Consider the following 15627-nt stretch of genomic DNA (forward strand, 5'->3'; position numbering starts at 1 on the left):
AGCTGTAATTGTTTGAATGTGTTGTAATTGCATGAGGGAAGCAAACAATACCGTGATGAATATTCCATCTATATCTTTGTGTTGCGATTGTGGGCGCGCGCGTCTATGTGAGTGTGTCTGTGTGTGCAGGTGCAAGGTCCCTGGAAGTGATTGCTTGGCCCCCATCTTTTCATTCGGACAACTCACGATGTTCTTTCTTTCTCTATCACTCTATCTCCCTCTCCCTCCCTCCCTCCCTCTCTAGGAGTTTCTGTCTTGCATGGAGTCTCAGCGACAGAGAGGTCATGACATGTTTGAGAACATGAGGAGAAACAACATGCAGGTCTGTCTGTCTGTCTGTCTGTCTGTCTGTCTGTCTGTCTGTCTGTCTGTCTGTCTGTCTGTCTATTTGTCTGTCTGTCTGTCTGTCTGTCTGTCTGTCCGTCTGTCCGTCTGTCCGTCCAGGGCATACTGTACCTCGAGCACTGACTAACCAAATCAACGTCAGACTAAGTGTGTGCGTGTCTGCAATAACACGATGTGTGGTGCCAAGCGGGAAATCGTCCTTTATTTTGAAGACCTCAGCTGTAATCCGTTTTTCTAATCTCTCTATTCATAGTCTCTGTCGGGGTGGAAACCTCATGTCCAAAACTGTTACATTTCAGGATAAACTAGAAAAAGTGCCCTTCTGGGCACAGGTCTCCACCAGGAGGATAGGACTGTGTGAGATGTTTGGCAAAATGTTTAGGAGTAATATAAACATGTTTGCCTTTGATGGCAATTGGATGACTTGAGGCATTTTGGTCTCTCAATCAACCTGTTGGTGGCGCTATAACAGGCCAATGTGAAAAGGGTGGGATATATTCCTCAGCCTAGTAAGAAAATGTGTGAAAGATTTCACGTAAATTGCATGCTGCGTTCATGATTTGAGGCTTTTGTTCAAAACGGGGCAATCTTGCAAACTGTGAAAGCCAATTATAGCCAATTAGGATGGAATATGAAATATCGGACAGATCCGACTTGAGCACATGACCATAGAGATACTGTGTAACGATTTGTGAGATTTTTGGACAGAATCTGGAGGAGTAATATCAAAACATTTGTTTTACAAAAGTCGGCCTCCTGGTGGCGCTATAAAAGGCAGATGCGGAAAATGCAGGCGAAAGGTTTGTGCTTGGCCTCTAGGGAGTGTGCATGCAACGTTTCACGCAGATCGGTGCAGTTTTAGGTAAACAATGTGAAAAGCTACCTCATGGTGGCGCTATAACAGGCCGTTCTGGAAAATGCAGGGCAGAGGTTAATCGTTGGCATCCAGGGAGTGTGTGTGCAAAGTTTGGCATCGACCGGGTTAACGGTGCCGGAGATTAGCTGGTAACGGACGGACGGAAGGACACACGGACACACACACGGACGGACACACACACGGACGGAGTGCAAAACATACTCTCTCCCCATGCCTTCGGCCTGGTGGAGACAAAAATATATAGCAAAAGTAGCAGATACAAGTGACGATCAAGTAGGGGCATTAATTCAGAGAAAAATACTAAGATAGGTTCCTGCCCTACAGTGACGATATATTAGTTGTTTTGAACAAAAAAAATCACACTTGTGTGAAGTGAGGAGCGCTCTTATCATCATACATCATCACACATCACATTCTGTGCTCAGCCAATCAAATCATCACATTCCGTGCTACAAACACATTCCGTGCTCACACACAAAGAGCTGTGCATAGAACCTTATGCCAAACACAACTTTGGGGGAGCACACAGCCAGTTATGATAACCTCTTGACCCGGTCATTGATCTCAGAGATCTGGTCCGTCAGTAGGCGCCACTGCTCGGGATTCAAGGAGATGCCTTTCCTGCTCGGCTTGGCCTCTCCATCCGAGTTCATCCAGTACTGTCGGATGTCGATCAGGACCTGGCCTTTGAAGGGCGACACGCTGACGAACTTCATTTTGCCCAGGTGCAACATGTCGTCCTCGCCGCTCTGCTTTGAGCTTTCCTTCTTGCTTTTCTTCCTGGAATCTTTTGTCTTCGGCGTGCTGCTGCTAGTCTTTCTTATCTTAGCTTTGGTCTCCACCTCCACCTCGCTGTCCTCACTTCCAGACGAGGCAGGAGAGACCTCCTTTGATTTAGTCGTCATGGTGTGTTTACGGATGGATTTGTAGACTTCCGATAGAAGGAATGAAGGATATAGGCCCGTGGTAATAATATGCAACCCTGTTCACTCCTTTGTATATGACAGAAGTTCAGAAATAGGCGATCTTATATGCTTCATGTGGCCGACCTGTGACGTCAAGTCGTCTGTGACATATCTATATATGACGTATGACTTCAGCCCAATCTGAGCTCCCGTACATTTCTAAAAGTAGAAGACATGGCCTGTCCTTTTTATGATTGGGTGTTACGGTCAAGAACTGAAGCTCAGTCATTCGTCAAAGGACCTTTGACCTTTAGATCAGTGGTTCTCAAAGTGGGGTCCGGGGACCCCCATGGGTCCTTGAAGGAGTTCCAGGGGGTCCCCAGTTCTTGAAATTAAAATGGTTGAGAATCTCTGCTAGAGCTGTAAAAAATCTTCTCTTATGAGGGTCCCTGGCATATCTCTTCTAATGTGGGTCCGCGAGCTAATTAGTGTCAATTTGGGGGTCCTTGATATGAAAAAGTTTGGGAACCACTGCTTTAGATCTCCCAATTATATGATTGTATGAATGATATGATCCACTCTATCTACTCCTGGTTAACTACTCCCCCTTAACATCGCATTTCCATTAATCTGTGCGGAAGAGTCTGGACCCTGCTAATGAAGAGTCTGGACCCTGCTAATGAAGAGTCTGGACCCTGCTAATGAAGAGTCTGGACCCTGCTAATGAAGAGTCTGGACCCTGCTAATGAAGAGTCTGGACCCTGCTAATGAAGAGTCTGGACCCTGCTAATGAAGAGTCTGGACCCTGCTAATGAAGAGTCTGGACCCTGCTAATGAAGAGTCTGGACCCTGCTAATGAAGAGTCTGGACCCTGCTAATGAAGAGTCTGGACCCTGCTAATGAAGAGTCTGGACCCTGCTAATGAAGAGTCTGGACCCTGCTAATGAAGAGTCTGGACCCTGCTAATGAAGAGTCTGGACCCTGCTAATGAAGAGTCTGGACCCTGCTAATGAAGAGTCTGGACCCTGCTAATGAAGAGTCTGGACCCTGCTAATGAAGAGTCTGGACCCTGCTAATGAAGAGTCTGGACCCTGCTAATGAAGAGTCTGGACCCTGCTAATGAAGAGTCTGGACCCTGCTAATGAAGAGTCTGGACCCTGCTAATGAAGAGTCTGGACCCTGCTAATGAAGAGTCTGGACCCTGCTAATGAAGAGTCTGGACCCTGCTAATGAAGAGTCTGGACCCTGCTAATGAAGAGTCTGGACCCTGCTAATGAAGAGTCTGGACCCTGCTAATGAAGAGTCTGGACCCTGCTAATGAAGAGTCTGGACCCTGCTAATGAAGAGTCTGGACCCTGCTAATGAAGAGTCTGGACCCTGCTAATGAAGAGTCTGGACCCTGCTAATGAAGAGTCTGGACCCTGCTAATGAAGAGTCTGGACCCTGCTAATGAAGAGTCTGGACCCTGCTAATGAAGAGTCTGGACCCTGCTAATGAAGAGTCTGGACCCTGCTAATGAAGAGTCTGGACCCTGCTAATGAAGAGTCTGGACCCTGCTAATGAAGAGTCTGGACCCTGCTAATGAAGAGTCTGGACCCTGCTAATGAAGAGTCTGGACCCTGCTAATGAAGAGTCTGGACCCTGCTAATGAAGAGTCTGGACCCTGCTAATGAAGAGTCTGGACCCTGCTAATGAAGAGTCTGGACCCTGCTAATGAAGAGTCTGGACCCTGCTAATGAAGAGTCTGGACCCTGCTAATGAAGAGTCTGGACCCTGCTAATGAAGAGTCTGGACCCTGCTAATGAAGAGTCTGGACCCTGCTAATGAAGAGTCTGGACCCTGCTAATGAAGAGTCTGGACCCTGCTAATGAAGAGTCTGGACCCTGCTAATGAAGAGTCTGGACCCTGCTAATGAAGAGTCTGGACCCTGCTAATGAAGAGTCTGGACCCTGCTAATGAAGAGTCTGGACCCTGCTAATGAAGAGTCTGGACCCTGCTAATGAAGAGTCTGGACCCTGCTAATGAAGAGTCTGGACCCTGCTAATGAAGAGTCTGGACCCTGCTAATGAAGAGTCTGGACCCTGCTAATGAAGAGTCTGGACCCTGCTAATGAAGAGTCTGGACCCTGCTAATGAAGAGTCTGGACCCTGCTAATGAAGAGTCTGGACCCTGCTAATGAAGAGTCTGGACCCTGCTAATGAAGAGTCTGGACCCTGCTGATGCATGCTTGGCTGCAGGAGCACAGCATTGACAGACGTCAATGCTGACATCACAAAAAGTGATGTCATCTCCACTCTCCAACCAGTTAACAACCCAAGCTTTTAAGGCTTGGCCCCGTCTTATCGCTGCTTGCAGCTATATACATTATTCCGTTTTCTGTTCTTCCGTTTCTGTTCCTTCCGTTTCTGTTCCTTCCGTTTCTGTTCTTTGTTTTTTTGAGGCTCCTCCTATGCCCAGCTTTGTCTGTTTGTGTAAACACAAAAACAACGATTTGATTGGCTGATCACCCCATAGTGATGATTTGATTGGCTGAGGAAAGTACAAAAGTGAGGGCAGAAATGGGAAGACGCCAAACGTGATTAGCCGGAATTACATTTGTGATGATTTGATTGGCTGAGCATGGAATGTGACGTATGATGATGTGTGAAGTGAGGGGGTGCTCTTATCATCATACAAGTGTGATTTATTTTTACATTTTTGAGTGGTGCAAACCACTCCAACAACCAGCTTTGTTAGTACCCGTGTGTGTTTGTGCCTGTACGGGTGAGCATGGTTGCTATGGTTAGTATGTGACGTCACTGACTGATGCTTTCCTGGTTCTAATGTACAGTAACTATAACAATAAATGTGTAGTTGCACCACTCAGTTCACACGGGTGTGTTTTTTATTTCTATATACAGCTCTTTGTCCTAACTCGTGTCACATTTGCCAATGAAAGGAGAATTTACATCATGTGTGTCTGAGCAAATCAGCTTTTTTTGTAGCCGTTTTTTTTGTGCTAACACAAACATTAAATGCCATTGACAATGAATGGAGAATTTACGTCATATGGGTCTGTGCAAATCGGGTAATCGGCTATGTATATAATTCTCGTTCATGTTATCTGCGTCGGTATAACATGACCGAGAAGTGGTATAGTGTGGCGCATTGTGTAATTGTGTACCAAATGAATTCATGAGGAAGTATGTTCATTTTTTTATTGGATGATGTACGATAATAAGAGCGCCCCTCACTTCACACAGGTGTGATTTAAAAAATCACACCCGTGTGAGTGGTGTAAGGTCTTATATGACTGATCAGCTGTGGTCTGACGTAATGAAATCACACCCGTGTGAACTGGGTGACCATAGCAACCGTGCTCATTTTTTGAGCACAGACAGACTAACAAAGCCAGTTGTAGGAGTGGTTTACACCACTCAAAAAAAACAACAACCTGTAAATCACTTTTGGACTGTCTGTTGTCTTGTGAAAGGTGCTCCTATAAATAAACCGTACTTCCTCCCCTTCCCTTGCAGCTGTGTTCCAGTGAGTGGGAGCGGGTGAGCGGCCAGTGGCTGCGGGTGGAGGCGGACCTGCTCCGGGAGAGGGCGGTGTTCGGCCCCGGGCCAGGGGTGGAGGTGCCCACCACCAGGGACTGGGTGCAGGACGCGGCCGAGGGGCCCAACCGCACCAGACCGCGCATCCGCAGGAGGGCCCTGAGATGGTCCAAACGGGTAACCATAATGAATGCAGTAGGATTTACTCACTTTTTTTCACAAGATATGAGTTAAAAACGTTTGCTGTGAAATAATATATATTGAAAGTATAAAATAGCTCAAGACTGTATTGCTGATTACTTAGCTTAGGACCCCCGCAGTGGTGTCCGGTTAGAACTTAAACCAGGATGCTTTGACTTCTGCCTTCTCCCTGAAGCCGACCCTCTATATATTCTCCGACCAGGCTTGTCACGATGACTAAGCCAGTTAGATCTGTCCATATATGGTTCTACCATATCTATCTGATATCAGCACTAGGTCGGCTCGGGCCCAAATATAGGGATTGTCATACTAAACATGTCATATGTCATATAGCCCAACGTCCTAGTCAGAGTCTTCGTTACAGAAAGATTTGCACACGTTTTCGTGATTTTACAAAATTAGCTAAAGTTTAAAATAATGTGGTTAAACGCTAACGTGACACAGATGCGTTCCAGGTCTTAACCCAATCCAAGCCAAGGAACGACAGGTTACGTTTTAACCCATTTTGGGCGGGAGCCCCTTTTGGTGTTAGCATTATGTTATAATTTAGCTATTGAAAAATAGCAGATCTACAAGCTCATAGCGCGCCACCGAGTGGCGCGCTACGAGCTTGTAGGTCTGCTATTTTTGAAAAATCGAAGAACGACTGACATAGAAACATAGCTTTTTCAGAGAACTGGATGTAGAAGACATTTTTAGAATCTGATCTCAGGTCAAAATGGGTTAAGCCGTGTGGCAGGACGTAATTTTGCGTCTTAAAAAAGAAAAATATAAACGCTGGCCACTGGTCTGCGTTTCTATTGTAGTGTACTGGCATGGATTGTGTTAATGGGTTCTCAGAGAGTATGCGAATGGAACCAAATGGACGCGTACGGCAGTAGTCCTCTTTAACCTTTTCATGCCAAGGACCCCTAAATTGATATGTATTTTGACAAGGTTTTGTGCTAAAACGTTCATAATTCTAAATTCCTTTTTTTCAAAACGTGCACAAGCTCACAGCACAGCCCAAAGTGATGTTGCTGTGCAGTTATATTTTTCAAACGGGCGTCCTTGAAAATGTTTGAGAAGCACTGGTTGAACAGATCTCCCTGTGTCTCTGACAGGTGCCTGGGTCCCTGTGTCTGTGTTTGAGGACCGGAGCCTCTGACCACCACAACAGAAGTGGAACAGAACCTGAAGCAGGTACAGAGAGACAATCCTGGGGAATTGCGAGTGTGGTTGCATATCTCTATATTTAATTTTGCGGTGTAGATATAGTCTAATCAGAAGAGGGCAGGATTTCTTGCTTTCGTACAAATGTCTGGTGAAATAATTATGTGCCCCTATGCTCTAGTGCAGGGGTGGGCAACTTTGACGATGGCGAGGGCCAATATATTTCCACACTCACTCCAGAGGGGCCACAGTGCATATTACTGTCGTAGCAAAAATAGCCGATCTACAAGCTCTGCACTGCGACGCGTTTCATTGAATTGAATCATTGAATTGAAAACCAGAATATTTTTTTTGCTATTTATTTTTTATTGGAATCCTGAAAAGTAACCTTTTTCATGAATTTCAAATGCATTTAGTTTATAGTTACGTTGACTTTATGAACTGTTAACATAACTACATTGGACACAAAAAAACAACAACATTTTAATACTAGTTATTAAGTACTAGTCATTTAATACTATTCATGAAGTAATTAAAGCGGGTTTGGAATTGTAACAGCTGAAATCAATACTATATCAGTATTCTGATATTAACATGCGGGCCGCATTAAGTGAAGGCCGCATGTTGCCCCCGGGCCGCCAGTTGCCCACCCCTGCTCTAGTGAAATTAGAAAATCAGTGCACTATAGGATGTTTGTTCTGAGTGTGGACAAACAGCTCTCGAGTGTCCTCCTCCAGAGCCCAGTGCACTATAGGATGTTTGTTCTGAGTGTGGACAAACAGCTCTCGAGTGTCCTCCTCCAGAGCCCAGGATCCTGTGTGAGCCCGGAGGAGCCGAGCTCAAGGAGGCCAACGGTGGATCCGACGAAATGTCCGACTGCGAGTGTCTGACCTTCTTCCCCGCTCTGAGCGAGACGCCCGCCGCCTCCAGCGAGGAGAGCCCCACCTCTGGACCCCCCGCCGCCCCCGAGTCCTGCTCCAGAAGACAGACCTGTCCTGACCTCCACGCCATCCTGCAGGAGCTCCAGCCTGGAGAACAGGTTAGTGTTAGAGTAGACTCTGTATGGGTCCCGACCCAAATACCGGGTCGGGACCCATTTGTGGGTCGCGGACACATGTTTGCTAGCATAGCTCTGCTAGACTGTTGAGTAAGCACACCTTGGTTTAGCTCTAGACTTAGGCTTGAATTAGAGGTCTGTAAGTTTATTCACTTTATTGTTTTCTTTTTTCATGAATTGCTATTCTTGGATTATTTTTGAACACTTTGAAGAAAGAAGACTAAATCGGCATAATTTAAGTCTTTGGTGTGTCGTTTCTGTTCACCTACGTAGCACTCATCCAAACAAACTCATTCACAATCGGCCTCTAAAGCAGGGGTTCTCAACGTTTTTGGCTGGGGACCCCCGGAAATGCTTTGGCCATGTCTCGGGGCTCCCGCCCCTCCCCCCCCCCCCCCCCACCCCCAATACAAATTGACCGCTACAATAACCTTAATAATAGCGAAGATTCATCATAAATAAATACTGAAACCAGATATAATCATTAAGGAAAGTTTATGCATGTACTGTGTGCACTGTGTAGTATAATCCAAAATAATTTGGCAACCCACGTTGTTGAGAACCCCTGCTCTAAAAAGGTGGTGGTTTCAAGTTGCAACCCCGACCAACGTTTAACATTAGCATCCTTTTAGAGCTGCTCTCTATAGGGGGCACAAAGTACGGATACATCATCACGCCGATGGACGGCCTCAACTCCTACTCACGCCGCTAATATTCACAATCCTAATTGTCTGACACAAGGCCCTGGGATTGAAATGGCCCAGCGCTGCTGCTATCTGCGTCTCATCTCTCCTCATTAGTGTAATGTGATGTTAACACACAGCAGTGGTGGAAACATGTAGGTCTTATCTGAAAAGGTTTTGCGCCAGAGACCCGTCACCCGTTATTTTTTAACCATTTAGGCCTGACCTCGAAATTAAAAAATATATATTCTAAAGAAAATATTTTCACAATTTTTCAAAAATAGCAGACCTACAAGCTCGTAGCGCGCCACTCGGTGGCACGCTATGAGCTTGTAGGTCTGCTATTTTTCAATAGCTAAATTATAACATAATGTTTAAAACACCAAAAGGGCTTCCCGCCCAAAATGGGTTAACTCTAATATCTAAACTGACACGGATGCTTTTACCCGGTTTTAATGGGTTAAATGTAATTCTTAGGTACTTTGCTTGAGTGTTTTTCTTTATACTTCCACTCCACTACTTTTGAAAGGCAAATATTGTACTTCTTACTTCACTACAATTAGAACCGAAAGGGATATTCTTGGCCAAAACCGAATACCGAATATAGGAAACAGTTGGCCGAAAACCGAATACCGAATATGATTAATATTATATATCTTTTTTCCTACCATTGCTGTCATGGCCGTACCTTAAAGCTACCTGATTTATGGCAAAATAAATGGTTATGGCAAAACTTAACTTGAAAAATACTCATTATGGGTCCATAAAACATTTATTCATCTCTTTTGAATGCATTAATTGCATACAGTATTCGGTGATATATTTTCTGCCTATTCGGGCCGAAACCGAATAGGCCGAAAATGCTTTTTTAGCCATTTTCTGCCAAATATTTTCTGCGGCCGAATATTCGGTGCATCACTAATTATTTGACAGCTTTAGTTACTTTGAAGTTATTATTATTTAAAAGAAAAACATCTTAAAATACTGAAAATAGCAGATCTACAAGCATAATGTGACATGTTGTGTGAAGTAGACAGGCTATTTTCACTACTTTTGTGTGACACTCTTGTATGGAGGGATGATGAAGTAGGGCATTAATTTAAGAAAAAATAACGTGGGATACAAGCTTTCTCACCCAAAAGTCCAAAATGCAGGGTTTATTTTTGTACAATTTTGAGTTCTTCTACTTATCGTCTCTGTCAGGTGGAAACCTCATATGTCCAAAATTGTTACTTTTCGGGATTCAAGAAAAAATGGCAAAAGTAGCAGATCTACAAGCTTCACGCTGCGTTTCAAGTTTGTTGGATCTGCTACTTTTGATGCTTTGTGTGACGCTGTAGTATGATCAAGCACAGGGCATTAATATATAACATATGGGGCTCAGGAGGTAGAGCAGGTCGTCCAATGATCCATGGGTCGGCGGTTCGAATCCCGGCTCCTCCTGTCTACATGCCGAAGTGTCCTTGGGCAAGACACTGAACCCCAAATTGCTCCCGATGTGCTGGTTGGTAATTTGCATGGCTTCCGCCGCAATCTGTGTATATGAATGTGTGTGTGAATGGGTGAATGTAATGTAAAGCACCTCGGATAAAGCGCTATATAAATGCACCATTTACCATTTATTAATTTACAACAAAAAAAAAACACAAAAAGTAAAAATATGGAGATTATTATTAACATTATATTTTGATGCCAATACTTTTGTATTTTTACACAAGTACAATGTTGAATGCAGGCCCTTCACGTGTTATTTCTATATTGACTCGAGTAACAAAAACTCCGAGAGTACATCTTTCCTCGTTAATGTAATGGGTTAACACAGAGCTCTCTCCTTCGCCCGTCTTCCAGCAGCTTACGTGTTGAATTGAGGCCCTCGCCGCTCCGGCTACCAGCGGCGCCATTTAATGTTTCTGACACAAGTATTAATAAAAACAGTGGGAGGTTGACGCGAGCTGTCTCATACCCCTGCTTAGTAAGCTACGCTCGCCGCGGTGCCCCCCCGTTGTCTTTCAAACGGTTCACTGAGCCTCCATTTTTATAGGCCTATATTTTATTCTCACTGTGAGGGTCAGATGTGTGTGTGTGTGCAGATGTGTACTGTATAGAGGAGGGGTCCGGGGGGGGGGATGAGTTTTATTTGCTTTTTTTTTTCTCGCAAAACCACTTATCTATTTTTTGTAATCAAGTTAGAAATGTGGAAATAATGACGCAAACTGAAATTTCAATTAATATACGGTTGACGTATAAGGTCGTAAATGTCCTCTTCTACCCTGGATTTGAACCCGGCCTCCTGCAGCAAGTCCTGAAATGTTTTACCACTGAGCTATGAAATGTTTTATCCCTTGCTTTGCTGCCGGGGATGAATTGAATCTTGACCCCCGGGTCAGAATTTGTGTCCAATCCTGTGTCTAGGTGAGACATATGACCTTTGACACGATCTGAAATGTCTCAATAGAAGATGACAAAACACAACCACCCCAATTACAATTGTGTATGTTTTATTGTAATTACATACTCTACCATACAGGTTGGAAAAAGTACATTTTATTCATTCATTTAAAAAGAAGTTACATAGTGCTGCTTTAACATAAAGTAACAAGACAACATTTTAAACAAAAATGTAGACCCAAAGATAACATTAGGCCGGGCTGGCCGTCTATAGACTCAAAGACAACATTTGGGCATATGATGCAAAAACAGCAATAGTTAGTACATGATCTACATATAGACTCTACAAATGTAGGGAGTTTGTCGATGTCCACAAGCACAGAGGAACTGTTACAATATAGGTGTACTATAATGTAATGTGCCATCTATAAGCTCTACCCTAAATTAAACACAATGCTTGATTGATTGATTGACTACTTTATCAGAAAGAAATGTAAACCGCACATGGTACAGAAAGACATTAAGGCTAAGGCCTGGGCCGTGGCTCAGCGGTCCAGGCACCCTGGCTGGTACTGCATGTCACTCCCCCATCTCTCTCCCCATGTCACCCTTCTCTCTATCCCTCCATAAAAAAATATAAAATAAAGGCGAAAGCCAAAAAAAACATCTTAACTCAAAAAAGTCCTGCGGGGACTTGTTTCCATTGTGGTCCGTCCTATGCATTCAATTCGTCAATATAGCATAAACATGTTTATGGATGGTGTCGGGGCATTCCAAATTTTGTGGTGCCAGAGAATTTTCCCATGTTTGTTCTGGGTGGTACCAGATCTGTACGGGTCTCTGGCGCAACAGCGGCATGCTGTCGACCAGATTGAAGATTGGCCTAGGGCGGCGGCGGTGCGTTCCATCGCCCATAAACACTTTCATGTTGCTGACCATCACGACGCTCACAGTTTAGCCCTCAGAACATTAGCATGGCGCGTCATGCTGTCGTGTAGCGGGCTCTCCGCGGTTTACGTGAGAGAAACACTGCACACTTGTGCGTGTGTGCGTGTGTGCGTGCGTGCGTGCGTGCGTGCGCCCTGCTGAGTTTCCTGTCAAATGAACGCAGTCATTAGCTCTGAGGAATGCACAAATGACTCTCTCTCTCTCTCTCTCTCACACACACTTGCACGCGCACATGCACATTAAACACACATGCATTGCACACACACATCGCGGGGCACACAAAGGAGACACACTTGTAATTAGCTTGCCAGCGCCAATAGTGTGATTATGACTGTATAATGTGTGTGGGGAGGAATCAATGGGCAGACATTAGCCTCAGTCAATAAGAGCTCTGCCTCTCCCTCCCCCCCACCAGACTGATAACCCACATTATGTCTGTCTGCAACACAGACCAGTTGATGGGTGCATATTGTCGCTGTCGTGGCAGAAAAACCTCTTATCTTCATACTGGTATATTTAATTTGTTTGTGTCCCACCCCCCCTAAATTAACATTTCACTTGATCGTACTATTACGTCACACAAAAGCATCAAAAGTAGCAGATCTGTTTGATCTGCTCATTTGCATTTTGAGTTCTGAAATGTAACAGTTTTGGACTGTATGAGGTTTCCAGCCGACCGAGGCGATGTTTAACCGATTGCAGGTTAAAGTGTCAAATTAGAAGATTTATTTTCACTTGAGAAGAAATTTCCTGTTGTTTGTTTGTTTGTTTTTGACATAATGTCATCATCATCATGACATTGTGACTCTGACTTCTCTCTGAAAATCTGAAAAAGAGTTCATTTAAACTGGGAGTTAAATAGAGTCCAAACAAACACTCTCACAGATCTGTATAACTCTGATAGGGTACAAACGGAACCAAATGGAGGTTCCGTTTAGTACCCTGTGTCGGCGATTTCACAGCCCGCGAGACTCAACCTTGACTCCTTGAAGATATGTGATGTTGCATGATGGGAGCCATTACTCTGTGTCTGCATGCGTGCACTCAGACACAAGGCCCTGATCACTTAGCAGGTTTCCTATTGTGTGCGTGGCAGTGATTAATTCCCCTAATAATGGCCCGGGTCTCGAGTGCGAGAGACAGAAGAGAGAGAGAGAGAGAGAGACAGTGTTGCCAGATTTTTGTGAGAGAAATAAGCAACCGTGTATTTGAAAATGAGCCCAAAAGAAAGTGACTATAGGCTTAGTAGGCTATATACGGAAAACAGACGATCTACAGTCGGCTATTAAAAAAATAATAAACTATAAAAAAAACTATCATTTTTTTATATTTTTTTAACACATATCTTATATGGGGGGGGGGGGGGGCGTCTGCAGACAAATTGGCCTACATGAAAATGTGGGGGTCCTTGACATGAAATTGTTTAAGCTCAACATTAGCTTAACATTCGGAAACAAGCCCACAAAATAGCAACTACACACTTTAAAAGCAAGCCCCCCCAAAAACACCACAACCACCAATATTTACAAGCGACTTTCCAGAAAAAACGTGCCCAAAGTACCTATTATTATTATTATAATAAGCAGACGTGGCAACACTGGCAGGCGAGCGGAGAGGAGGGTGGTGGGGTGGGGGGTCTGATTTGATTAATATAAATTGTGAGAGGGCCTATGGGTGGGCTCGGGCCCCATATGGTTTCGGGGGCGCGGCTGTGTGTCCCAGGGGGCCTTTAGCGGGGGGCCAACGCCAAGAGAGAGAGAGAGGGGCCAGGTGCAGCACACTCACTGTGAAATGAGGGGAGACAATAGAATTAGCCACGCATTATCATCACAACGCAGTTAGCATTAGCTACAGTGCCACTCGCTCAAAACGGTGTGTGTGTGTGTGTGTGTGTGTGTGTGTGTGTGTGTGTGTGTGTGTGTGTGTGTGTGTGTGTGTGTGTGTGTGTGTGTGTGTGTGTGTGTGTGTGTGTGTGTGTGTGTGTGTGTGTGTGTGTGTGTGTGTGTGTGTGTGTGTGTGTGTGTGTGTGTGTGTGTGTGTGTCTCTCTCTCTTATTTGGGTGTCTTTGACTGTGAGCGACTGGGAGCTCCGCCGTTGAATTAAAAAAAAGAGGGTCCGGGGCCTTCTCCTTTCCATCAATCAAGTGTGGTAATGAAGTGTTGGACTGTGTCATTTTAATAATGATTAAAATAAGTGATTAAAATGATCAATCAAGTGACGCCTGCAGTGTGTTGGGCTGTGCCGCCGCCACGCCACGCCCTGTGTGACACACACGTGTGATGGTGTTTTTACTGTCCTTTAGTCCATTAACCCTTTTAGACCTGACGTCGAAATTAAAAAAAATGTCTTTTCTGAAAAAAACATGTTTCATGTCAAGGACCCCAAATATACTGTATATGACATTGGCCACCGACCCCCATCTGAAAATATGTTGTTCCAGCGGGACCCTCCCAGTAGCAAAGATTTGAGTTAATAACTCGCTCTGAAAGAATATATATTCAATGATTTCAGGCACATTTTCACGATTTTTCAAAAATAGCAGACCGTGCCGCGCTATGAGCTTGTAGATCTGCTATTTTTCAACAGCTAAAGCATAACATAATGCTTGAAACACCAAAAGGGGTTCCCGCCCAAAATGGGTTAAGACCTGAGAATGATTCTAACAAATGCTTTCTAAAATTAGTGGCTCTCAAACTTTTTCGTATCAAGGACCCGCAAAATGATCCCCATCTGAAAATGTTTTGTGCCAGGGACGCCCATAAGAGAAAAAAATAAGAATCTAAATCATTCTAAAACACTTTCAAGATTTTTTTAAAATGTTAAAAAATAGCAGATGTACAAGGCACAAGGTGACGCGCTGTGAGCTTGTATATCTGCTATTTTGAGAAGTTGAACCACTGTTCTAAACCACTGTTCTAAATCCAGAGAGTTTTGTTTTAAACGTATATTGCTATATAAATTTTAAATGACAGATGCTCTTCCGATTTTAATGGGTTAAATGGAAGCTAATCTCTCTCTCTCTCTCCTCCCCCCCCCCCCCTCCCTGCCGGTGTCTCTCTGTCGTCCTCCAGGTGAAGTGTAAGATGTGTGTGGTGGTGGTCAGTGGTCTCATGGTGATGGAGGGCCTGGTGCTCTTCGGGAAGGAGAGCCTCTACGTGTGTGAAGGCTTCACCGTCAACTCTGCTGGAGATGTTTGCTGCAGAAAGCACCATCCCAGCAGGTACTGCTATGCGTGCGTTTGTGCGTGCGTGGGTGGGGGTGTGTGTGTGTGTGTGGTTACGCGAGCCAGACAAATGTCATGCTTGCGTCATACCGTCTGGAACAACGGAAGTTCTGAAAATGATCAGGGGATGAAGATGATGTGACGCCTCCTCCCTACTTCCATTTCGTCTTTACAGTCGCGCAAATTTGTCCTAATATAAATCAAGCTATACACTAATCCAAGACGATGGCCATGGAGTTCTCATGTCTCACAGCACAAGCAATCTGAAATTACTCCACATTTTACAGTATTATTGCATTCCTCACCGCCCAT

At 44.5% G+C, this 15627-nt stretch overlaps 2 protein-coding genes across 4 annotated transcripts in view; one reads left to right on the top strand and one right to left on the bottom strand.

Moving 5' to 3' along the window:
• wdfy4 (WDFY family member 4) overlaps positions 1 to 15627 on the top strand; it is a 142812-nt gene that overhangs the window by 73469 nt on the left and 53716 nt on the right. For 2 of the 3 annotated variants that reach the window (XM_079513137.1, XM_079513139.1), the window contains 5 exons: positions 245 to 322; positions 5643 to 5858; positions 6968 to 7046; positions 7820 to 8055; positions 15164 to 15312. In XM_079513137.1, coding sequence (XP_079369263.1) covers positions 245 to 322; positions 5643 to 5858; positions 6968 to 7046; positions 7820 to 8055; positions 15164 to 15312 — 758 coding nt within the window. The remainder of the gene's footprint in view (positions 1 to 244; positions 323 to 5642; positions 5859 to 6967; positions 7047 to 7819; positions 8056 to 15163; positions 15313 to 15627) is intronic. The other variant, XM_079513138.1, reaches the window with a different exon arrangement.
• LOC306931449 (activated RNA polymerase II transcriptional coactivator p15-like) lies at positions 1756 to 2127 on the bottom strand (the record flags this gene model as incomplete). The annotated part of the gene is made up of 1 exon (XM_079512851.1): positions 1756 to 2127. The coding sequence occupies one exon, from the start codon at positions 2125 to 2127 to the stop codon at positions 1756 to 1758; it is 372 nt and encodes a 123-aa protein (XP_079368977.1).

This window comes from Electrona antarctica, assembly GCF_951216825.1.
Source record: "Electrona antarctica genome assembly, chromosome: 10".
NCBI classification, from domain to species: domain Eukaryota; kingdom Metazoa; phylum Chordata; class Actinopteri; order Myctophiformes; family Myctophidae; genus Electrona; species Electrona antarctica.